Here is a 24,534-nt window from a genome sequence, read left to right as displayed (position 1 = left end):
CAAGCCCTGTGCTGTTAGGACTGAACTTCTGCTCCACCCAGATGAATTTGAGGAGGTCCTCTCCACGCTGCATGCACAGCAGCATGGATGTGGTGTTGGTGGAGGCAGAAGGGGCCGTGCTTTGTCACAAGGCAGCTGACACTGGTCTTCTAAACCGCAGAGAGAACGTCCACCCCCGCCTGCCAAGCCTCCGCCTGATGAAGAGGAGGATCAGCACGTGGAGAAGAAGATAGGTCATGGTGCGTCCTGTGAGGTACGTGGGGCTTGATCTGGGGTGTTTTATACAAATGTGGTTTAAAGAACAGTTTTAATAATTAGGGAGGAGTCAGCTCTGATACTACCTCCCTTGCACGTCGGGTTGTGAATGGGAGGTTTTCTTCCACTCCAGCATTGCTGCTGTCCTTTGCCATGGGAACTTCCTTTGTGCAGTTCTTCCAGGGCACCTCTGTGTTGACTTCCAGCCTTACTTTTCCTATTCTTGGCTGGGAATTCCCATGGGAAGAGATTTTTCTGAATCACGTAGCGATGTGGACTGTTGCCCGCTTGTAATGACCCCACCAAATGCATCTTCGCTGGAGATGGAAACCCAGAGGGGCGTCGCTTCCTGCTTCCTCTGAGCTTCCAGCTGCGCAGGAGCTGCGTGGGCTTGTGGGTCCCGCTGGCGTGAACAGGGACCGAGGTCTTGAATTCAGACGAGAATCTGTCCCAGCATATGTTAAAGCTGTCTTCTGCAGAGGTCAATGCCTGTGAGCTGCTTTTTGATGAAACTAAAGCTCTCCTGTTCTGCCTTGTTGCTCCTGGGCTTCCTATTTTTCATTTATTCACCTGCCTGTGAACCTCGGATGCGAGGGCTCTCCGGGAGACCCGTGTGCGAAACCACAGATGTGCCTTGGCAACTGCTGCTGACACCCAGCGAAATCTTCAAAGCAAAACCAAATCGTGTGGATTTCCTTGCTTTTCCAAACGTGGAAGGTTGGATGTAAAACAAGCGGAGCGTGTGCTGCCTTGAGCTGTCGGAACAGACTCCCCTTCAGCAGATGCTTTGCTTTGAAGGTGTTGATCTGCTGAGGTTCCTACGAGGCACAAATGTCATCTGTTTTCTGAAGGGTGTCAAACCCACATGAGGCATGAGTAAACATGATTTGCTTTAACAGAACTGACGTTTCATACAGTAAAACTTCAAACAGTGTGTAAACAGTAAAATAGAAATGGGAAATTGTGGACTGACCTCTCCACTGCTGTTAAGATGGTTTTGCAATGGGTGATAACCAGTCCCAGGGCTGGCTCTGGGCGGAGCAGAGCAGGTCACGGCATAATTGGAAAGCAGAACTTGTTTACGACGATAAACACGAGGGAGGGAAGCGTGCATGGGCTGCTCCTGCTGCGTGATCTTGCCATATTCAATTATGAAACACCTGCTGTGTTGTCCTGCCATTAGTGGCTTTGGAAACGTGAGCCTTTAAAGGAGATCTCGCTGGCACATGGACTTGTACACTAAGTGGCTCGCTGGGGAGATCCTCATTTGCAACCAGTTTCATGGGTAGAACCGACAGCGTGTGTCGCTGCCTGGAAATGACCTTGGAGACGTACTGATAAGGCAGGCTTGGGTCTGACTCTTTTTCTTTGCTGGCTGCTTCTGGGGTGCTCTGCTTTTGTGACTCTTGCCCATTATTTATCATCTCGGTGCGTGTTCTCTGTGGGTTGGGCAGGCATGAACAGGAGTACGCGTGGGGAACACTGTGAACGTCCCGTTGCAGCATCCCGAGCTGCCACCCTCCAGACCTGCTCTCGTGTTAGCGCCAGGACACTTGGTCACGGAGCATTCTGAGGTTGGGCCAAACTCGAGTTTTACAAGTACTCTTTTTATTCTGCTGCCAGGACGGGGCTATCAGTCAAAGCAGATGTGCAGAAAGAAGAAACTTTGAACTTTCATCATGGAAAAACATTAGTACACACAGCAAAGGGCTGATTGTTCGGAGGTGCTTTGAGTGCCTGCTTTCACTATCTGCACAAACCTTCTGGGATTGCAGCTGAGTAAGAGGCTGTGTTGTCAAATTAAACTTCAGTTTCATTTATTTACTACTCATCTCCGAAAGGGAAGCGCAGACAAAAGACAAGGCGCCGTGACCGCTCCAGCAGTTTGATCTGCAGTTCTGGGGGGGAGGAGAGAGAAGCAAGGATGAGTTACCCTTTAAAGTCTTTCAAAGTCTGCTGCTGTGGATTAAGGACGCTTTAAAGAACATGCTTGTTATTAGCAACATCTTCTTTTGGGCTTTGCTATTAGGGAATATTTATACATGCTAACCAACAAAAAGATGAACTGGAAGAAGGTTTTATTTGGTTGTTACTCCTGGTTGCAGAGCCTACAGAGCATGCACAGTTCTCCAGCAAACAGTGAGCTTTGTTTTGAGTGGATTTGAACCTGAATCTCTATTTAAACCTTGGAAGGATGAGAGATGGAAAAAATAAAGTGTAACCAGGCCTTTTGCATGTGCAAAATTTTACAAAGCAGAAGCTGGGAGTTGTGTGCTGCTAGGGAGCTACTGCCTTTGAACACGTTCGGTGCTTTTGAAAGAGGACAGGACAATGACCATCGTCTGCAGGGGTCCTGGGGGGGCACTGATGCCTGCCTCGAGGTCCAGGCTACAACTGTTAGGACAGGCCTCTGCTGGGCAGGATTTTTCCAAGATCTCTGGCGAGAGCCTGTTACCTGCTGTTCTGGTCTGATGGTTTTGTGCCACCATCTGGTCAGAAGTTTTTTTTTCCTTAATTTGCTCGTTAGGAGCTCCTTCACCTGAAAAGGAGCAGCTCTGCCTGGCAGCTCATGCTTGACGCAGGTCGAATAAATACTTTCTTTGCCGGACATGGCCCATTTCCTCCCATTGAGAAGGTCGATTTAAAAGGCAGCTGGGCTGGTGCGGGAACAGCACACGGATGTAGGCTCCTGTCCGTGCTGCCGACGCCTGGATGTCTTTCCAAGACTCCCTGAGCTTCCAGGGGTCCTGGCTGGATTGCAGGCGGGTAGGTACCTATTTGCCCTTGAAGCAGCACTTTGGGGCAGAAACTGGAGGTGGTGCTCTGCTGTCTAGACGGCGGCAGCTCCAGGAGTCTGTGAGCAGTGTGAGAGCCCTCCTTGGGGAGAGGTTTTGTCCAGACCTGTTCTCCCCTGGTTTGGCAGCAGGTAGGGATTACTGGCTGGGGTTTGACCCCGCTGCCCGTGGCTGGGTTGCGGTGGCTCCTGGGACAGGGTCTGGCCAGGAGATGGTGCTGAAAGGCAGCTGACCGTGCAGGCGGGGTGCCTCGAGCCCAGTTTAGCCCCATTAGCACTGGGATGGCACATGGGGCTCTCCGAGGATGTCCAGTGCCTCTCATCCTTGGTGTTGGGACCAACATGTGCGAGTCTGCAGCAAGACTCGTTTGGATCCTGCACCGAGACCACGTCCCTGCACATGGGTGGATGGTGGCTTTGCAGGGCAGCTTGCTGGAGGGTCTGCTGGCATTACAAACAGCTCTAATCAGAGCATTTTTGGGATTTAAGCAAGCACCATCGCTGCTGTGCAGCCTGAGGTTACACTGAGTTTATACAGAGCTGCCTGAGGGCTCTTTAGTCCTCAATACGCCGTGCATCCTGAGGTTAGAAATGCTAGATCGGAGACTGCTGAAAAGGTGGTGGGGGTTTGGGCTTTTTTTTTTAATCCAGCTGCGTCCTAATAGGGCCAGCAACTAAATAGTGAATGACGATGCAAATTCCAATAGCAACAGTGAGTCTGAGTTGGGATGAACAGGAATAACGCTCTCAGCTCTTTTCCCCCTCCAGGCTGGCTGCAGACCTTGTGCAGTGGATCAGTTGGTCAGCGCTGGAAAGCTGTCAGCAACCTTAAATACTAGAAAAGAAAAGGAGTTTGGGTGGTTTTTTTGCAGGAGGGGGGGAAAAAAAGGGATTATTACATTTTGGATCCCAGCGAAGGTGTTGCCTCTGCCAATTCCTCACTTAAACCATGGCATAAAGAGGCTTTATTGCCGGGATAAACAGGATTGCTTTGTGGAGTGCTACATTATGCTGTTTTTCATTAGGCCTCCGTTGCACGAGGAAAGAGCAGGGGAAGCGGAGCTGAGGAAGAGGAACACCCGTACGAGCTGTTGCTTACAGCAGAAACTAAAAAGCCAGTTGCGGTGGACAGGAAAGCAAAAGGTAAGCGAGCATCCAGCAAGCAGAGCTGTTCGCTTAGATGCGTTTAAGGAAAATCTAGAGGGCAGAGGGGAACTGGAACAATTAAACTCTTTGCTGGGTGGGGTGGCTGGGGTCTGGATCGCGATTGTTTTGTTTCCTGCTACTCTTCATTTTTATAAAGGAGAGATATAAACCTTCCTGTGCAAAATGTACACGGAGGAAGGGCAGCTCTGCTGTTCTGACAACCAGGAGATTGTGAGGACCTGCTCTGTTAAGGTAGGAAATCAGCAAATCTCCTGCACAGACAAGTGAAAGCAGAGGGGTGGAAGGCTGTGCCGTGTTGTTACAAGTGAGATGAACCGGTGCAAGTGTTTCAATGAGCCGTATGCTCCGTCCAGCTGAATTTGAGGACTTGCTGGCGTTGCATGTTTAGATCAGCAGATGACTGGCCCTGCTTTCCTGGTCTCAAAACCAACATCCTGCTGTGTATTAAAGCTGATTTGAGATGTAAACTAACAAAGGAGGAAAAACGTGTAGAGCAAGCCCCTTTCTAGAGCTGGCTGAAAATCCACTGAATAGCCAGGTTAAGTATCGAACTAGCCTCTCTTCTCCCAAAGGGACTTTTGTGCTTTACAGAGGATCTGGGAACACCTTGTCTCTTGTGTTGGGCTGTCGCAGGGATTTTTGGCTTTCCTTCAACAACAAAAGCTTTGTTTAGAGGAAAAACGTCTCTTGCTTTATTCCAAAGTCCCAAGCAGGAATTTGGAAGGATTTAGTTTGGATTCTAAACCTGGAAACCATCTCGCTTTGAGGATGAACAGAGGATAATGAGGACTCGATGTGATGCCTCATTGACTGCCCTGCAAGACCTGCAGCTTTTTTTTTTTCCCCCCCTTCTTGCAGCATGATAGCTTTCATTCCTTGAGTCCTGCTGCACTCCTGGCTTCTATAGGCTGGCACGAGAGGTCATTGTTTTCCCACCAGCATTTGCCAAAGCCACTTGCTGCTGGAGGCAAGGTTGGGATGCTTTTCAGGTTGGTGCTTTACGGTCTGGGCCAGGAATAGTCCTTGGGCGACAGCCGTTGAAGCAGCAGCTTTCAGGCTCTTTTCAGCGTGCGGCTGTTGCTGGTTATTCAAGTGCAAGCTGTTCCTGACGGCTTGACTCCTTTCTCTGGCTACCGTGTCTAGGCTTGATTAATATGAGTGAAGGTGTGCCGTAATGATGTGTCAGATTAAAATAAAATCTCCAGTCAATGCATCTGCTTGTTCTGGATGCAAATCTCTTCCCCTGAACACCTGAGGACATCGGTACTGCAGGCTGGCTAAACCCCATTTCATGGAGAGCTGGCAAGAAGCATCTTTAGCCTGTTCAGGATCTGGAGCAGAGTCCTGTCTTTCAGTGTACAGCTAGAAGCAGAATAGCTGTGACTGCAGGGTTTGCTCTATGGGAAGCGTTACTGTGTTTGTAACGAGCCTACAACCCTTTCCATTGGTGTAGAGGGAGAAATCCAAAGATACAGTTGAGTTTTCTCATCTTCCAGGACTTGTCCGCTCCTTCGAATGCAGTTAGCACTATGACTAGTGCTAATTAGGGAGCCTTCGATCTGGTGCAGAGCTGCTCCTGGGGGAAGGAGCCCAGCCAACGTGTTTCTCATCTCCTGCGTTTCTCAGGCTTGCCAGGGCCAGCTCCCGTTGCCCTTCCTGGGGGACTTGGACAAAGGGACGTGGTTGCTTGTCCCCTTTCTCCAGAGGGTACCAGTTGTTTTCCAGAACATCTCTGCGTGCTCCCTGTGGCACGATGGCACATGTGTCAGTGTCCCCAGCCACAGCCCTCCCCATGGCATCCTTCACCTGCTGCTGCTCTCGGGGACTTCAGGCTTCTCACCCCAGTGGGAGACAAGGCACCGACGATGTTCCTCTCTTGTGTTTACCACTGGCTGTCTTTCTGTTTTGTGTTGTTGATCCTTGATTTTTCTCCCAGCATTATAGGTTGCTGTTTTCTGCACACGAGTTTCATAACTGCTCGGGAAGAGTGGGTCAGCTCTGAAATCTGCTTTATAACGCTGGGAACAAAAGGAAATGTTTCCGGCTGCCGCAGTAGCTGGGGTCAGATGCCAGAAGCGCGTGTGGAAGCCGACGTAGCTCAGTATGAGTGTGAGTCCATGCTGACAGCAGGGAGAAGATGCATTTAGGAACTAGCAGAGTTGTTTTTGGCAAAAAGTTAAGCCAGGGCTGAGTGAGGGACTGAAGCCTCAATTGGGGTGTTGAAGAATTTTCCCACCTCTGGATCAGAAGGGTCCTGCAGCATCAAAGGCAGCAGCTCAATCCCAAGACAAGGAGCAGGCTGAAGCACGGCTTTGAATTGCCTCTTGGCCCTCGATCTGAGAGGCTGGGCTTCTCGATGTTCCTTGATGAGTTCTGGAGGAGCCTTTGGTCGGAAGAGAAGGACTCTGATTCCCGCGGGCTGTCGAGAAAGGCTTTTGAGGGCAGCTGGAAGGCTGCGTTTCAGGCACGCTGGCTTTAATGGTGCCTTTCATATGTGATAGCTGCCTTTGTTCCTCTTGCTGCGAGTTGTCTTGTGTCCAGTGGCTGGATGAATGTGGTATTATCCGCCTGGCTTTGGGTGCCTTTTGTGTACGTTGCAGCAGTTTGCTGTCACATGCTGGAGCACTAGGAAAAGTTGGCCTCATGCTTTTGGGCAGAGTATCAGAAGTGGTTTGAGCCAAATGCTTTCCCATCCCCTTTGGTAAGGAAACTCCGTGCAATCGCATGCATGAAGTCAGGGCATTCAGACCTTGTAATGGGACTTGTAAATACGCCAAGAGCGGCGAGCTGACCGGGCGGAGACTGTACACTCCTGCTGCCTTCAGAGAGATCTGATGGAAGATGAATACGGAAAATACTTCTGAGTTTTGATGTCTGTCTTGCTTCTCAGGAGAGTCATCTGCGAGTGCTGTCAGCAATAACCAGCTGCAGGTAGGACTGACTTGGTTCCTTCTGATGGTTTTAAATAAAAACTGATATTTGTTGAGGTTCTGCTGTGCTGCTTCCATGGGAAGTGCAGCTTGAAATCTCTGCTTTTGCCCCTCCTTCTGCTAGGTGTTTTTTTTTTTTAATAACCATAAACCAGCTATCTGACCCAGTGATAACAGACAAAAGATGCTGTTGAGAGATTTGAGGACAATATCTTTTCAGAGTATGGCACAGAAGCAGTGGGATGGGTATCGCTGTAGGGAATCTATGGGGACACGTGGGTCTTGCAGACAAAGGTTGGAAGGGACAGAAACCTCTTGGTTTGCAGTGAGATGAACGATAGTGTAGAGGCACCGCTTGCGTGCCCTCCCTCGGTTTTATCACGGCTGGAGGACAGACCCTTTCCCTGTGTCTCGGGTCCAAGCCAGTTTTTCTGCTGTCAGGATGTACGGAGGAGCTTCTGTGCAGAGTCCCGTTGGTGATCTCTCTAGGGCAGTGTTTTGCTGCCCTTTCTTATAGGGGAAATAGGGGAGGAAGTACACATGAGCACAAGTTCAGGTTGGTTTTGGAGGATAAACTCTGCCCAAAATGAGCTTGATGAGGCTAATCCAGGAGTGTGCTGTACCTTCCTGGGTTCCACATGCAGCACCGCGCTGTGTAAATGAGCCTTTGTGTCAGTTTTATTGCAGCTGAAGGTTATTTTTGCACCTCTAAAGCAGCACCCTGAAGGCCAGCTTCCCTCTCTTCTCTGGTTCTTTGCCACAGGAGTTAGAATTGTGTGCTCCTCCCTTGCCGGATTCTGGCAGGATGTGGCACAGGAGCCTTTTCTATACGAAAGCTGAAAGCTAGCATGTGCCCTCGGTAGTTTTAAGGTTGGGGAGCTTGAGCAAAAAGCAGCTGCAATAACAGCTTCATTCTCCTAATCCAGGGGCGTGAAACAAATCCTGCTGATGATATACAGGGAAGGAAATTTGATCGAGGCAGGGCGGTTGCAGTTGAGAGTGATGAGTTTGGGAAGTGCTTTGTTTCTGGAATCATCAGGCTGCTGGCAGGGAAGCTCTGAATTGAATCTTTCCCGGGGAAGCAGACAGGCTGTACCCAGAAAGGGGTTCCTGTTCCCATCAGGTCTTGGAAGTTCCTCCTGTCCGAGAAAACTGCATCAGGCTGAAGAAGTTGGGACCAGTCAGATAGCTGTGGGTGTAAAATGAGTCAAGGGAGTCGGACAGAAGTCTCTGTGTTAAAGGGTGTAACTGGATGAGGATGCTTTCCAACCCCTGGGAGTGCAGCAGATGGATAGAACTGAGGTCTCTCTGCTTTTTTACCACCTAAATATTATTTTCCCCTTTTCCCAATTCACTACACCCTTGAACAATGAGTACAGTTCATCTTTTTGCCATGAGAAAAGCGATGGGCACATCAGCTGAACCATGTCAGTAACCTGTCCCAGAGAGGTACACCTTCCCGAGACAGCCCGTGGTTGTCCTTCAGCTGAGTTAGTGGTTTCCCCTTTAGCTGAAACCCCGGGGAACCCTCTGTGTTCCTGCCACGTGCACCTCCTTGGTGGTAGAAAGGAGGGAGATTGCTCATCCTGCCTGTGTTGGTTCTTCTCTCCGCAGCTTTCAGCACAGACCTGTGTTCAATCTGAAATGTCTCCTTCAGGATGTTCCTCACCTCTTCTGAGCAAATGCTCTTGCCATTGCTTCATCCCTTCCCTCCCTGGCAGCTGCCCTGTGTTTCAGAGTCCTCCTCCATCGCTGGAGGATGAATGGGCGGCTGTGATTGCTCTTCAACAGGAGCCCTTTTGTGAGTCCTGGAGCCGGGTTTGCAGCACTTTGTTCTGGCTGGACCCAAGTGTTCCAGCATGTGGCAGAAACTTTCGCCAGCCGCCTCTGCCTCCAGCAGAAATGTCAGTAAAGGTTAAGCTGAGGCATGGAAAAAATTATTTCCAAGGAAGGAAAGAAGTTGAGAAGAAAGACTGTTGAATTTCCAAAAAGTTTTTCCCTCCCCGTCAGGTTAATGTGTCTGTCCCGTCAACGCCGTGTTCCTTTTACCAGTTCAGCAGCTTTTTCTCCTAATACCAGGCTGTCCTATAAACGCAGCACATCTCATCTCTTCTAGGGTTTCTCTTCAGCTTTACAGCTTCATATCTTTATGCAAAATAACTGACCATAGCCTGGTGTTGAGCCCTTCCGATGCGGCGCTGCTGTTGGCACCCCCAGCCCGCGCTGGGAGCGATGCTGGTGACAGCACCTGCCCGAGGGGACGTGCCTCCCCCCTGACGACCTCAGTTACACGACTTGTGGTTGATGTGCGAGACAATCAACAACTGCTTCACTGTCCTGGAATCTTTACCGCCTAGGATCCGGGATGAAATAAGCCCTCGCATCGGTTGATCCCGGCGAGAGGCGAGCTCCGCGGGCGCGCTGCCCCGACTGTTAACCTCCGGCCGGGCTCGTGCTGCTCCTGAATCAGCTGCCAGCCCCGCCAGCTGCTTTTAGCCCTTCTGGAGAGGAAACAAAGCCTGCGAGAGGGGCTGGCTACGCTCATCAAACACGGGTGTGAGAGACCCCAGGACCCAGGGCAGCTTGCAAAGACAAATGACTAATTCCGTCCTTTCCTGCCTCATTTCTGGTGTGAGCCCAGACCACAAAACCAGACGGTGTTAGAGTTTGAAAAGGACGTGGTCAGGCTGGAAAGGACCCTGGGGGCAAGGGGTTGATCTCACTGTCGTTGCTAATAGGCTGCTTTTGGTTCAAGATAAGTAAAATTCATTAGTGTGTTTTTGCCCGCTGAAATGAGGATTCCTTTGCCTTGGCTTCTGTCTTGCAAAATGAGCAATTTCCTCTTCCCATCTGCACATCCTCCCTGCGTTTCAGAGCCAGGCTGCTTTGCCTCACTGCTCCTTTGCAGGGCGGTTTTTTGGTCCTCAGACCAGAGGGTGTTTCTCCAGCACTAAATGGAAGCGGTTAAAACGTGCAGGCGACGTGGGCAGGTGCAGGAATCCTCGGTAAACACAAGTTAGACTTTGCTTTACAAAGTTTTGCTTTTGCAGTTGGGATGCGTGTAACGTGGCCGGGGTGAGTACACGTACATCTGCGCACATGCTTGGCAATTGGGATCCGTCAATTATTCATGACTGATGCAGGACCCGGGTACCTGATAGTGAGGATGTTGGTGCAGGAGTGGCTGAGTGGCAGTGTCACATTTCTGGGACAGCCGGTACTGCAGATCAGACCAGTCTGCGTTCAGCAGTTTGCTTGCAAGAGAGACTATTTGATGAAGTTTTTTTTTTTTTTTATTGCATAAACTGTTTATTTCTCTCCCCTGAGTAAGGAGGAGAGGTTAAACTCAGAAACCACCAGGGAGGAAAGCAGTGTGGTTTTTTTTTGGGAGGGGGAGCGGATTTTGGAGCTCGCAGGTTGATTACAGTCCAGAAGTTTTTCCCACCCTGTGGCTTGTGCCAAGAGCAGGGAGCGCGGCTCTAAATAACACTTTGGCCTTTATGGAAATGTATCAGATGTTCCAGGAGCCTCCGTCTCTGCTGCTCCTACCTCACTTGCTCTCTCTGCAGGGTATTGTTAGCAGTTCTCTTAGCCTTATATAGCAAGGGCTGATAGTTAGTGTTAACAGGAATAAAACAACAAGGAGAGCTGCCAGATTGCATAAATCAGGCCAGTGTTTGGAATTTCATAAATGCCATGACTTTGGGTACAAGTTGAGCATGCGGAACAATACTGAACTGTTCTCTCTTTATCTCTCCCTCCCTCGCTGAGGGAGGGCAGGGGGGGAGAGCTGGAATTTTGCTGCTTCTTCCATGTTTTTAATTTTCCCCCCCCCCTCCCCATTTTCATCCCTTCGAAGACCACAGGAGGAGCAGCGGCAGCCGCAGCCAGGACTCCGCTGACGGCCAGGACATCCAGGTTCCAGAGCAGTTTTCAGGGTTGCTCCATGGTTCTTCCCCGATCTGTGAGATAAGTGAGGACCCTTTCCGGCTCGTTTCCTCTGCAGAGAAAGGAGGCACGGAAACTACGAGCCACCCACCTGCTATGCAGCTGGAGGATGCTGACTTACCTGCCTCTGCATCAGCACGGACCAGCTCTCCGGACCAAAACCAGACAGTGGTCTACGCAACCGTTCAGCACACGCACGTCAACCGGGCGGATCCTGAAACTGTAGTCACGCCCCACGTGCTCCAGCACCCCGGCGGTGCTGAGGAAGAGGGGGACAGAGCTGTGGGCAGAGCCCACCCGGGGAGCAAGCCCAAAGCCGAGCTTAAACTCAGCCGCAGCTTGTCCAAATCGGACTCGGATCTTCTGACCTGCTCTCCGACAGAGGACGATGCCATGGGGAGCCGGAGCGAATCGCTCTCAAACTGCAGCACTGGGAAGAAAAGGCTGGAGAAGTCCCCATCCTTTGCTTCGGAGTGGGATGAGGTAAGGCTGGGCTTGCTCGAGAGCTGCTGTCCCAGAAGTAAATCTGTACAGCACGAGCTCCTGTCTACTGCACTGGCCTTTGGAGGGGTCCTGGGGGGGTTTTCATTACTTCTGCTAACTCTCACATCTCATTAACAGGCAAATGCTCACTTGTAAGTCTTTAAGGTGTTAAATGCCAAAAGATGGGCTTAATTGGAGAGGGGGAGAAGCAGATTTGGAAGAAGTTGAGGGGCTTTTCGTGTTGCTCAAATGCAGGGCTGGATTTCTTGTAGGCAAAGTTTTACATCCCCAAAATGAAGAGAGTTGCTAACAGTGCTCCTCACAAATTTTTATGTTGCCCTCCTCTTCCCAGTCCCTGGGGACTCTCCCAGCATCCAGAGATGTTTTGTTTCTGGGTCCCAGCTGCTGGGGAGGGTAAGCAGTGTCCTGGGTTCACAAGGATGGAGGGAAGAGAGTAATTGGGCTGCGTTTTGTGTATTTAATAGCTCCCACTTTCCTCTTTACATATTTATTTCAGAGCCTTGTTAGAAGTCACTTTATTATAGTTCAGGAGGCCCGTGGATAGTTAAATATTTCATGCTCAGAAAGTTGGCCCTGGTGAACCACTCAGGCAAGATTAAGTGTCCCTCTGAAATTCAGCACCGCAGCATTACAGAAACATTCTTTGGAGATGATTCTCTGCTGGTAGAGCAACAGCGCTGCCGAAGAGATAAGCTCAGCTGAACCACTCTTTGTACACTGAAAGGAAATAAAACCCCCGGCGTGGTGCTGGGGGTGTGGAGCCGTGTGTGCCGGGCGTGGAAACCCGTGGGAGGGTTTTACCCCTGCTCACCTGCCCTCCGTGCACCGACTGAGGCTCAGCTGCCTCTTAATCCTGACTCAGAGACAGAATCATCTTTTGTGGAAGGGGGAGGTATTCAAAGATGCTCAAATCAAAGTGGGAATCCCTCCTCGGTACGAGCCCGTCCTTCCGTTCATGCTCTCACTCCCTGCAGTGTTTCAAATACATCTAATTTTCTCCATAGCTGCTTTGGTTGTAGAAGCTTTGCTGTTAATTCCCTGGGTCAGTTGTACCATGACCATTAGTGAAAGATTCTGCAGCAGAAGGCGTGAGGAAAGGACTGGGTGATTTTCCCTGCGCTTTTCACGCCTAACCCGGCTGCTCACAGCGAGCACTGCGAGGGAAGGCGCCTTTGGCTTTACAGTGCTCTACGACTTTACTGGTAGCAGAGGTCAAGTGTTGGTGTGCCTGTGCTTCCTCTGCTCGGGGAAATGAACCTGCAGGTCTGCTTCCCTGCTTGTAAACAAAAAGCATCGCTTCCACCCACTGCCAGCCTAACAAGCCACCAGAGGAAAATCTGCTTTTCCTTCCCCTTCTGTTTAGGTGAGGAAATCAGAGAAGGAATGTGAGGAATTCACATCTGTCTGCAGTGGGGCAGCTCTAACTCAAAATAAGTTTTTGCTATCAAAACCTGATGGTTTTATTTGTCTTCCTGCTTTCTGGTGTAATTTATAAACATTTTGTGGAATTGCTTTCATCTGGTAGCAGCATCCTGTGGCCGGAGAGCTGATTTTCCTGGGGGTCTCATGGCTGTCACGGGCCAGCTTGAATGATGCTGGACCAAGGTTTCCCCTCTCTGCCTCAGTTTCCCCATCTGTGAGATGACGATAGCCTCTCAGAATGTTTTTTTTCCCCCACTGAAAAACACTGTGAAGTGAAATATTCTCCTAAGAAGAGGGACCAGCCACCAGCTGGTGATTCACTGCCTTGAGCTTGAGTTGCTCTTTTGTTTTCAAAGACTGTGCAGAGGCATTTGGGGTCTCATTCTGACTCCTGGTGTAATGGTTGTGCTCTTTGATGCTGTGGGCAGGAGGGGCACCGTTCACGGGGCAGAGCAATCTTCTATGGAAGCAGTATAAAAGGGAGCTGCTGATAGTCAGATGTTCGTATGGCCAGGCCAGTTCTTGCTATAAAATATCCTAAAGCAGGCTCCTGGGATCGCTGGTAGGAAATGATAAAGATGCACCTGTGGGGGACGTCTGGGGTCTTTTTGCAGTGATTTGTATGTGCAGAAAGGGGCTGATCTGGCTGGTCATGATGGCAACAGGGAGATTTAAACATCAATGTCGTGCTGTTGGTGGAGGTTTAATTAGTTCCCTGAATGGGATAATGCAGCTGCTCTGAATGAGATGCAACTTGCAGCCTCTGAATTTACCCGGCTAATAGAAAACCTTGCTGAGCCGCCCCTGTTAGCAATTATTTGGCTCTTCCTCTGTGTTGAGGGGAAACAATGGCAGATTTATAGGCATTATTCTGTTAATTTTAATAGTCTTTATGCAGGCAACTGCGGAGGAAAGCGCTCCACGTGCAGCTCTGTGCAACACGCAGCTGTAGCGATCGCGCTGAGGATCTTGCCCGGTGCCCTTGCCAGCAGGAGGTGTGTCTGCTCCGGGGACTCGGGGAGGGACCTGTTTGTGTCTGTGGACAGATGGGATCTGTGGCAGAGGCTGAGCTAGCATCGCTCCGGGCCATGGGTGACTGTGCTCAGCTCGTCCCGCTGACCGGGGACAGCAGGAAAATCTGCTGCGTGGGAGCCAAGGTCACAGCCCGTCCCCAGCCCTGCGCTGCCCATGCCCTTTGCTGGAAGTGGAAAGTGGTGCCGGCGTTGCCAAAAGGGTGGGATGGGGGAAGAAATGATTCATTTGGCAAAGCTCATCCCTGCTCCCAATTGTAGCTCCCCCTGCTCCAAGGACCTGGCCCAAATAACAGATGTCGACAGCGCTGCTTTGTGTGCTCCGTCCTGCAAAAGATGTTCAGCGTGCGTCCCTCCTGACCCGCTGGCTCCGTGACGGGAGTGGGAACGCACACGTGGCGTCCCCTCAGCTGCTCTCGGATAGAAACTCTTTGCAAGGCAGAAATTGTTAAAGCAAACAGCAGTGTGTTGCCCAGGGAGAGGGCGAGGGGAAGATGCTTGGTGCCTTTGAGAGGGAAGCAAGGTGGGGGAGAGGAAGCGTGGAGCCCCGAGTCAGCATAAATATTTGAATCCTTCCAAACTTGGCTGAGGGCTAAAGTGATACATTTGTTTTTTGTAATCGGCTCATAAATATTTAGCAGCCGGGAGATGAGTGCGCGGCAGTGGCAGCTCACTATGAATTTTGTATGGAAGAATAAACTGTGTTTGCACTGCTGAAGGAGGAGGGGGGCTCAGCGCCCGGCGGGGCTGCCAGCCCCCTTTCCGGGGCGGATTAACTCGCATCTGCTCCACTTCTTCCCTCCTCCGTGAGCAGCTCCAGCCCTGCACATCTGCCTGGCTCTGGCACGAGCCCTGCGTAGGCTGGCAAACCTTGTGTTGTACAAAATGATACTGGGGTCCCTCGGGGTTTGCTCAGCCAGGTCCCACCCCAGGGTGTGAGCCAGGAGGGGCTGAACTGGTTTCCCTCTTGGTGGTGAGCGATTCCAGGTCCTTTTGGATGAAAGGTGACATACACCCGTGGAATATGAATAGTGAGCAGTTTCACAAAGGCTGAGGGTGTGCAGCAGCTTGGCTTTATTCTCATCCCGTGCTCTCTGATCGCTCTCGACCAGGTTTAGGTGTTGATGGTTCCTCCTCCCCCCTTTTCTGGGTCCTTTTATCCGTTTGATAGATGAGCTTGTCTGTGCTAAAGGACAGAGCCTGGCCAAGACCAAGTCAAACTTGATCCCAATCCTTCACCGAGCTGCCACAGCTCTGCTGGGGAAGCAGCTTCCTGAGAGTGAAGAGTAATTAGCGGGGATGTAATCTCCGGGGGAGGCGATGGAGGGGTGATGGCAGGGCTGGAGGATGCTGTAAAATAGCCCCTTAGAACTGCGGTGGCTGGAGAAGAGGCTGTGGCAAATGCTGTCTGTCCCTTAGCTGCTGGGAGGTTGACAGAAGCGATGTACGGGTATTCAGAAGCCGCGTCCTCGCTTCTCGCAGGACCAAGGGAGGTGATGAAGTGAAAACCCCTAAATGCAACTAGCAGATAAACGGGCTCGTCGAGAAAGAAGGGGGAAGACGTTGGGCAGTATCTTGGCTTCAGGAATTTAGGTTTAGTGCCTTTATAATAGGTTTCTGATGCTCCTGCAGTTATCTCCGTTGTTCGTTTCTGCCTGTGCAGAGTGCAGCCGGGATGCCCTGCTTGGGGAATTTTTTTTTTTTTTTTTTTGGAGGGTTGCTGTGTGGCTGTTATTGGTACGTGGATGATCCAGGAGATGCATCTGTGTGGTGGGATGTCACCAGCCTGGGTTTGTCCATGCTCAGAGCAGGGATGTCTGGAGTTGAGCACACTGATGTTTGGGTTTATCTGCTCTGTTGGTAAGAAAAATGATGTGTTAAGTGTTCAGAGGTGAGGAATGAGGCAGGTGACTGAGAATTAGTCTCAGACCTGGCTTCTGATATCCCTTAATCCTCCGCTTCCAGCTGTCTGCTATCGAGTCAGTGGCTCCGACACTGAATTTGTGATGAATGCTGGCTCAGAGGTTCCAGCATCAGTTTCCCAAAATGGGTAGCTGCTTTGTGTTCTGTCTGCAGCTCTTTTAGGAAGAGATTAAACCACCTTCAAAAGAAACTTTGGGAATGGAATAAAACATGCATTTTATTTTAGCTTTTTGTAGAAAAAAGGAGATGCACATTCCACTGCTTTCATGCATTTTTTTTCCCCCCCAAGTGAATTAGTGGAGGAATTAATGAATATTCTGTAGCTAATTATGGCACTGGACAGCTGTCACCTCCTGTGAATAATTGCTGTGATGCTCCCTGCCTCGCTGTCGCCGCAGAAGGAATTCTTTCCCGTTTGCAGTAAGTGTGGAAGTGACATTTCACCTGTTGCTGACCCAATTCTGGGGTCTTAATGTCACAGAAGGATGGATGGCTGGCACATCCGTCGTGTCTCCCATCCCAGGTTTTGAAGAGCTGGGGTGCAGGTTGTTAGAAGTTGTGGCTGCTATGGGGTGGCTTGAGCTCAATTAACTGTGTCTGGGCTGCTGGGTGCTTGAGCACCGGGGGAGTTAGTGCTGGAGTTACAGGCTGGCAGTTGAGGATGAAGGACATTTGAGTTAAAATGTGAAACTTTCAGGAAGCCTCTTGATGCAAAACCTTAAAATGACACCCAGCAGTTGAAATTCAGAGCTGCCAGCCAGTGTTGGAAGAAAATGCAAATATTCCCCTTGTTATTCCGGGGAGAGCGGCTCTTTCTGTGCCTGGGGAAGCTGCATCCTGGGAAAGCTCCGGGGCTTTTGTTCTGACAGGCTCACACAGCTCACCTGCCGGGTACCGGCTCCGTCTGCCCCACGCTGTAGATCAAAACACCCGTGTTTCAGGTGAGAAATGCGGTTGAGAAAACAATCTGTTCAGCCTCCCCATCGTCATACCCCCTGCGGGACGCGGGCTGGACCGGGGGTCCTGCACGGTCCCAGGACACCCCAGCCCTCAGGTCACAGGGCTCCTTCCTCGCTCCCCAGCAGCCTCTGCCTCCTGAAATGTTGAATTTATTCTTTTGCTTCAGGTGGTTAAATCTTCACGCTTGGTTTGAGCAGGGTTTGGCTTGTGGGACCAGGCAGAGCCCATTTTGGCAGCGAGGTGTGCTCGGCACGCGTTCCGGCCACTGGCCCTTGGCTAGCACTGGCCCTCGTCTCTAAGCTCTCATCCCAGTTTTCCCTTTGCCCCTTTGAAATGTTTTATATTTTTTCTTTTCACTTATAGGAAAAGCTGTGTTGTGGTCAGCATTTCTGTTCTGATTTCTGTTCTAAACAAGCGTGTCCATCAGGATCTTAATCAACTTAATTATTGGGCTGATTATTCCGTTATCTCCGGGTCCCCGCGTTTCCTCTTGTTTTTCCTGTGCGAAGGTCAGGAATTCTTACATCATCCCTTGTGTCGAATCTCTTTTCCTTTCGCCCCCAACGGCGAGATTTCCTCCATCCTGATTAACGTTTTGAAGTGAAAGCTTTTGTTTTTCCACGACACAGGTTTGCTTTGGATCTATTGCAAGCGGCCACCCTGTAAAAAAATTCAAACCCAACACGGAACCGAGCCAATCTGAGCCAAATTGAGACAATTTACCAGTAAAATTAGTTGGTGTTCTGGTCTGAAAGGTAAATGTAAAGACCAAGCAGACTTTATTCCTGTATTTAGCAGCAAGGTTGAGACACAACAAGCATCATTATTTGCCAGCTCTTTGGATCCCATCAATTCATCTGGAACCAGCCCAGTATCTGGGACGGCTCTCCCTAAGGCAGGTTTGTAAAATACAACGAGACATCGCAGCTGAGCGTGGAAGAAACCTTCCACCCGTGCACTCAGAAGGATTTGTGAAAATGCCCCCGACGCAGATCCAAATGCACAGCGACTTCTTTCTCCTTGTGTTTATAGGTCACCAATTAGAGCCTGGACACGGATCTAAATTAACGTCTGTGCATCCAGTGCACCAGGATAACATCCCCATTGCAGCCCCTTGTGTGTTTCTGTTAATTTTTCAAGTGTATTAACTCAATATTTCTGAATCAGAAGCTTTTGAATCCTCTCTGTAAATTATTCCTGCTCTGACGGATATTTCGGTTACGTAACAATCTTGTGATCGGTCCAGCCTTTCTGCGAGGCTTTTTCAGGAACAGAAATGTCCGGCCTCGCTGTCCTTGCTAAATTCAGTCTTTCATTATGTTCTCTTCCACTTCACGTCGCATCTTCCAGCACTTCAGACGTTTTTGTTTTTAAAAAAGCATTTCTGCAGCTCTCTCAAGTCTCCAAGCAGCTTCACCCTGAGAGCTCGCGACAGCCTTTGCACCAGGAGCCCGGCATCATTTTTGGCTTTGTCAGGATGCAAGAGATGGGGAGTGTAGCTGTGAAGACAGTGAGTTAACTCAATATTCTTAAGGGAGTTTTGTTTTTTTTATTGTGCAAAATAACCAGTGTCTCGCCGTTTCACTGTTTTCAGAAGATGCTTGGCTGCATTTGGCCATCCTTCTTGTCCTGTTAATGTTAAATTTTATTGGGTGTTTGTCAAAAAAAACACTGATATTTGGAGGGCTCTGAGGCTGCAGATGCTCCACGCGCTGGTTGTGAAATACAAACTTGTACCGTCAGTTCCTTTCCTTTTGGTTTGTGTTCAGGTTTGTAATTTGGGGATTTGTACAAAAACACAGGCTGGAGAGCGGTATGAAGCAACAGTCCCCGGTCGCCATCCAGATGAGTTTCTCAGAGACTGTATTAACCCAGAAAATGTCTCTGCCTTTGTCAGTAAGGAACAGTTGCAGAATGTCTCGAAAGAAATAAATTTAGCGAGTCCTTGTGTTGTGTGCGGAGAGCACGTGCTGCTGGAGGAGGATGGAGCAGGGGAGCTCTGGAGTTTAAGCGTTGAAGTGTTCCTCAAACAGCTGGCTTGCTTTTGTAGCTTAGGTTTGAATGAATAAATTATATTTCCCAGGCCTTTGGCATTTGTTATGCTGAGTTTGTAACACAGGCTGGTGTCTTTTGTATGAGAATATACAGAATATATTGAGCAATGAAATATGAGGCTTCTGCTCTGTGGGATGGGGATGTTGGGAACATAAACCAAACCAGAAGCGGTTTATGTGCTGTCACCACTCGAGACGTGAGATGCATGGCCCAGATCCAAATTTCCCAGGACTGCACTTGCGTTGAGGAGCCAGCAGGTATTGTCCCAGATCCTTCTCTTGCTCTTCATGTTTGCAGCTCCATCCCTTTCAGAGATCCTGGCAGATGCTGCGGTCCAGCCATCCCTGCATCCCGAGGTCACATCCCAGCTCCGAGGACACACTCTGAGCAGCCTTGCTTCCCCCTTCAGGGATGCAGTATCCGTTACTAATAGCAGGTAGCCATTAACCAAAGACTTTTCTGGGGAAAATGCCTTAGATCCCTTGTGTCTTCCATCAGCAGGATGAACAGGGAAGCAGGCAGGACCTAATTGCTCATTAAAGCCGCACCTGCTGCATTGTCTCCCCGATGAACGTCTGCACGCAGCATCCTCTTGGCGTGCCCACCGCCTGCAAGTGCCCTCATCACAGCGGTATTTTGAGCCAGCATCGTGCTGGCTTTCAGAAAAGCTGGTTTTTCTCTTGGCTTTGCCCCCTCTATTGTTATCTATGCTATTGTCACATCAAACCTCCATTCCTGTGACTCTGCGCAATGCTGGGGAGCTGCGGCGGGTTCGGTACGTGACCCTGGGTGCCCGCCGTGCCGGGCTGGGGGCTGGAAGAGCTGATAGATGCGAAGCAGCGTGTCAAATGTAGTGGGCTTCATTCCGGTGTCGCTGCTGGCGAAGGCTGTCTGAGGTGTCTTTTCACAGTGTGTTTGCGAAACTTGAAATGAGAAGCAGGAGGAGCCGGGTCAGTGCAATTACCACTGCGCCAAGAAGCCTGGAAAATGTGAAAGTATCAGCTAAGGGGCGTTATTGCCGTTTACATCGCGGGGTAAGTGGGGTATTCATTTTGAGATGCTCAGAAAGGCCAGCTGAAGCTGTGTCCAGCCCGTCGCTCCTGCGAAGGGTGGTGGCGCTCAGCGCTGTTGTGCAATTGCCACTTGAGTCATTTGCTCGTGCTGACCTCTTCCATCCCCTCCGGACCGCCTACCGCATCTCTTGAGAGATGATTTCACAGGTCAGCAATTAAAAAAGAAAACCCAAAGTCTTGCTTAAATAGCTCTGCTTTCTTTTGCCTCCCAGCAACCCCAAAATAACTTGCTCTTGTTTGCTAGAAAATCCACGAAACACTTGGAAACGGCTAGCAGCATCTCCCAACTGCCTGACACAGACTTTCAGCCGGGGTATTGAAGGTTGGGAGTCAGGCTTTGTGTGCAGGAGGGATCGTCTTTTTTCAGGCAACCGTACAGCTCCTGCTTATCTTACCATTGCTGTGTTTGGGGTTAGTCGCTGTGGTATTGGTGTGAAGTGGGAGCATGGGATGGAGGCACCCTGTGCTTCCCCAGCATCGCCCATTGCACCCTTATTTTTCTCCTAGCCAGCCCGTTAGGCTGTAATGAGACTGGTCACTCTAACTGGAGCTGTTGGTTGTACTCAAAGGGGTTTTTAAACTGTAGAAGCCACTTGTCTGGTTTTTTTTATATGATTTTACACCAAATCTTCCCCATCCCTCAGTTGCAGAGGCTTAGAAATAATGAAGTCTTAACCCTTGACACTCATTTGGAATTGCAGAAATTGCAAACACTTGAGAACCTTTAAACCCAACTTTGTAAGTAGCTTTTGAGAATAAAATATGCAGCTGGAACTGCTGTCTTGTCTGCTGAGCTCCGGCCCCAGGCAAGTTTGTACAATAGGTTATGAACCCCTTAATAATGAGGATTTATAATGGGAATCCTGCGCTTTTCTTAATGACGCTTGTGCTGCAGGGTGTCACGACGATGCGCTAATACCGTACATATGGTAGATAGCGTGCCGTTTGCTTCTGTGTGGTTTTATTTAATTAGAGGCTTTTATCTGGGTAACTTTATTGCTCGGTGTTCCTGTTTTCTGAGACGCGCGCCGGCTGCTGTAGCTTATCTTCCTTGTGACCTGTCCTCTCGACTGGTGATTTTTAAGCTGCCAATTTGGGAAAGGGCCACGGAGGAAGCAGGAGTCACTGACCCCACGCGGGGCTTTTCCTTGCTATGTGCAGAGCTCGGAGAGATGGGCGATGGTGTGCGGTACCAGAAATCCTGTCCTAAGGGAAGGTAAGCCCAGGAAGCACCGGACAGGAGAGGATTTGGGGACAAACCCTGCTACACTGTCCCCTGATGCGCTTGGTGGTGGCACAAGCTGCCAGTCCCCCGCTGCTGCAGAGGTGGGGATGCTGCTGTTGCTCTGGGTGAGCTGCTGAAGCACAGAAAGCACCACAGGAGGGAAAAATAATAATAATAATTTTCTGATGGTTTGGTTCCCAGAGGCAGCGTGCTGTCGTTACGTGTGTGTGCACGTATGTACGGGCACAGACACGCCTCAGCTCTCGCTCATCCCGAGGTGATAACAAGCAGTTCCCGATCCCGGCTGCCCAGATCTTGGGGACTGTCACAGCAGCGAGGAGCCTGCGAAGAGCAGCGGGACAGTGAAGCGATCTGTGCCATCTCATTCTGTTCCTACCTGGTTTAACAAGTCTGAAGCTGTTACAGTGATTTCAAGGTAGAACATTTCATTGGGGTTTGTCTTCAGCGCCCCTCAGTTAACTCTCAAAGCTGTTTTTCCAGGATAAAAGCATCAAAGGGGCTTTCATTGTATATCAAGGCGTATCTGGGTTCTAATGGTAATATTTGGAAATCAGCTCTGTGTGGAGGAGCGGGTGTTTGTGCATGGGAGGGGATGGAGAGGTTGGCCAGCACAGCCTGCTGCCTTCAGCATGCTTCCAGCCTCTGAGTTAACGTTTGCAAACCCACCCTTCTGGTTGGCCTTTGGAAGCGAGGAAAGATGCATTGACTCTAAACAGAGCTGGTGTGGGGGCTCGGAGCCCAGCCATGGGGCTGGGCTGGGGATGCAGGGTGTCGAGCTGCGGAACAGGGGTGCTGAGCGGTGTCTGGGGCAGCTGGATTGTTCTCGGGGGGGATGGAGAGAGGGGAAAACCCTGCTTGGAAACCCTCTGGGGTGGGATAGCTGTAGCTCTTGACAATATCTGCTCATCCTAATGCTGGCATACACACACACACACATATATATATATATTTTTTTTTTTGGTCTCAAAGCAACCTTGCTCTGTCCTTGGGAATCCCTGATGCTGCACGCAGGGACTGAGAACAAAACTTCTGCATTTAGATTGATGGTAAATGTAAGAGCTTTTCAGCCGTAGGTGAGGTTTTACTAAGCTCCTTTGAGAAAGCTCCGGTAGCATAAAGATGCCCTCGCGCTGATGCAGTGCTGCTCGATTCGGTGCTCTCTGAATGAAGCTGCCGTTCCCCGCATGCAGATGCGCTGCTGCAGACAGCTCGGATGGCGTGAAGCCGCTTTTTATTTGGGTGATAAAAGACCCCAGGACTTGTTTAATCATCCTCCATCTCTCTCAATGGATTCAGCGGCTCCAAACTTCAGCGTTGGCTCTGGAGAGGAAAACCTGGAGAGATTAATGTGGACACCACGGCTTCACATCCGTCAGGGCAGGGGAGTGGAAATGAAGCGTGTCGGGGCTGGCTGCAGAGCCAGTGTGCCCCGGGGAAAAAAATCCCTGGTGGCTTCAGTGCCCTGGACCTGGCATCACTGTCCTCGCAGTGATGGCCGTGCCGGGTGGTATTGGAGGAAAGGAGATATTCTGCATCCTCCTTGTGTAGGAAGCCGTTGGATGTTTCTGCCACGAGCGCCAGGAGGTGGGGAGTTACTTTGCAGGGTTCGGTGTTGCAATGCCCTCTGCATCGCTGGCGGAACAAACCTCGGCGTCCAGCGTGTTCTCCAGGCTGGCTTGGCTTTCACTGGCCTTCTCCAAACAAGTACCTTTTCCTCCGTTAATCAGCACGCAGTCGCTCGGGATAGTTTGTTTTAAGATAAAGTTCTGTTTTGGAGTAAATTGCCGGTTGCTATGTTTTCGTGGCTGCCTGCCTGCACAGAAGAGCTCATCGCTTCCCCAGCCCTGGGATGACTCTCGGCCGCACCCAGCTCCTTTTTTTCAGGGTATTTCTATTTTTCAGCAAAACGTGGGCAAATGTGAACATAGACTGGCGTGCTTCAATCCCCGTAACTGCTCTGCAACTCCTTCGCTTTGCATCCCTTGTGTTGGGGTTTCATGAAGGACACTCTCCCATCCTTGCAGCCTTTTCTTCTCCCGGAGTTTTTCAGCTCTGCAGTAATTTCTCTCCTGTCCTGATAGGCTTTCTGGCCTTATTGGCTAAAATAAGGCAAATTTTGTGGTTTCATTTCTGTGGGTATAAAAAAAAGAATTTCAAAACCCTGCTCCAAACCCACCCCACAACCTGCTCAGAGCCGGGTGCTTGGTGCTTCAGTGGAAAAAAACAGGTTAAGCCAAAACAAATGGGAACTGAGTGTTCAGGCTACAACTCATTCTGAAGTGCAGTGCTATATTTAAACATGGTATTTTTGTATTTTTAATAATTAACCACTGGGAAAGAGCAGCCTAAAAACCCGTAGTGTAGGCTATTTTCAATGTACCTTCTCCCCCAGCCCCATCCTAGTGCCCTAGAGTGCAGCTGAGGACCGGCTGCGGAGGTCAGGGATGCTTTAAAGCATTCCCTTTGTGTCCTTCCCCTGTGTTCTTACCTTTGCAACCTCCCAACAGTTAAATCAAGATGATCAGCAGGTGTCTGAGCTGCGACTCAATGTTTGCTCTTGGTGGAGAGCTGCGGGCATGGAGCGGGATTTCCCTTTGCAGGGTTTTGACTGTGGGTCACGCTGATGCTTAGCAAAGGATGGGGTGTGAGAGGTAATCCTTTGCCGTGTGATTATTTCATTGCCATTCAGTTTTACGTAGCACAAGGCAATTCCCTGCTTTTGAGGAAAGGCTCCGTGGGTGCTTTGGTCCTCGCTGCCGTGCTGGGACCGCAGAGCTGTCGGTGCTGGGGTCCCAGCCTGAGAAGCATCGAGTCTCCCTCGTATTGGGCGGGGGCAGCGCGATGGGAACAAGTGAACTTGGCTGGCGCGGTGCTCAGAGTTGATTTGCAGTTGGAATCCAGCTCTGGAAGAGGGATGCGGGGAAGGAAGCAAATTTTTCACGGTATCGAACCATGGCGACCTGCCCGGGGCAGGGGAACGCATCCAGTGCCTTGTGATCGGGATTCACGCTGTCCTCTTGTCTGCAGCTCTCGGGCATCTGTTACCTCCATGCTTGGCAGATGAGTTGTTTTTAGAAAACTCTTTATCTACATTTAAAGGAAGAGAGAAGATGGGGAGAGTCCTTTTGTCCTGCACCCTCCTCTCCAGGGCCATGGTACTGCAGCAGGCATTGCTGCTTCCCAGCGAGAAACACAGCCGAGGAACCGACCTTCCTTAAAATCAAGT

General features: G+C 50.3%; 1 protein-coding gene across 1 annotated transcript in view; it reads left to right on the top strand.

The window, feature by feature from the left end:
- Window positions 1-24,534, top strand: part of ANKS1A (ankyrin repeat and sterile alpha motif domain containing 1A) — a gene marked incomplete at both ends in the record, with an annotated part of 41,062 nt that overhangs the window by 13,484 nt on the left and 3,044 nt on the right. The window contains 3 exons of the mRNA XM_010083235.1: window positions 161-253; window positions 4,075-4,192; window positions 11,006-11,577. Of these exons, the coding sequence (XP_010081537.1) occupies window positions 161-253; window positions 4,075-4,192; window positions 11,006-11,577 (783 nt within the window). The remainder of the gene's footprint in view (window positions 1-160; window positions 254-4,074; window positions 4,193-11,005; window positions 11,578-24,534) is intronic.

This window comes from Pterocles gutturalis, unplaced genomic scaffold (assembly GCF_000699245.1).
Source record: "Pterocles gutturalis isolate BGI_N339 unplaced genomic scaffold, ASM69924v1 scaffold26420, whole genome shotgun sequence".
Taxonomy (NCBI): Eukaryota; Metazoa; Chordata; class Aves; order Pterocliformes; family Pteroclidae; genus Pterocles; species Pterocles gutturalis.
The sequence above is the reverse complement of the archived record's forward strand: the minus strand, read 5'-3'. Positions and strand labels throughout refer to the sequence as shown.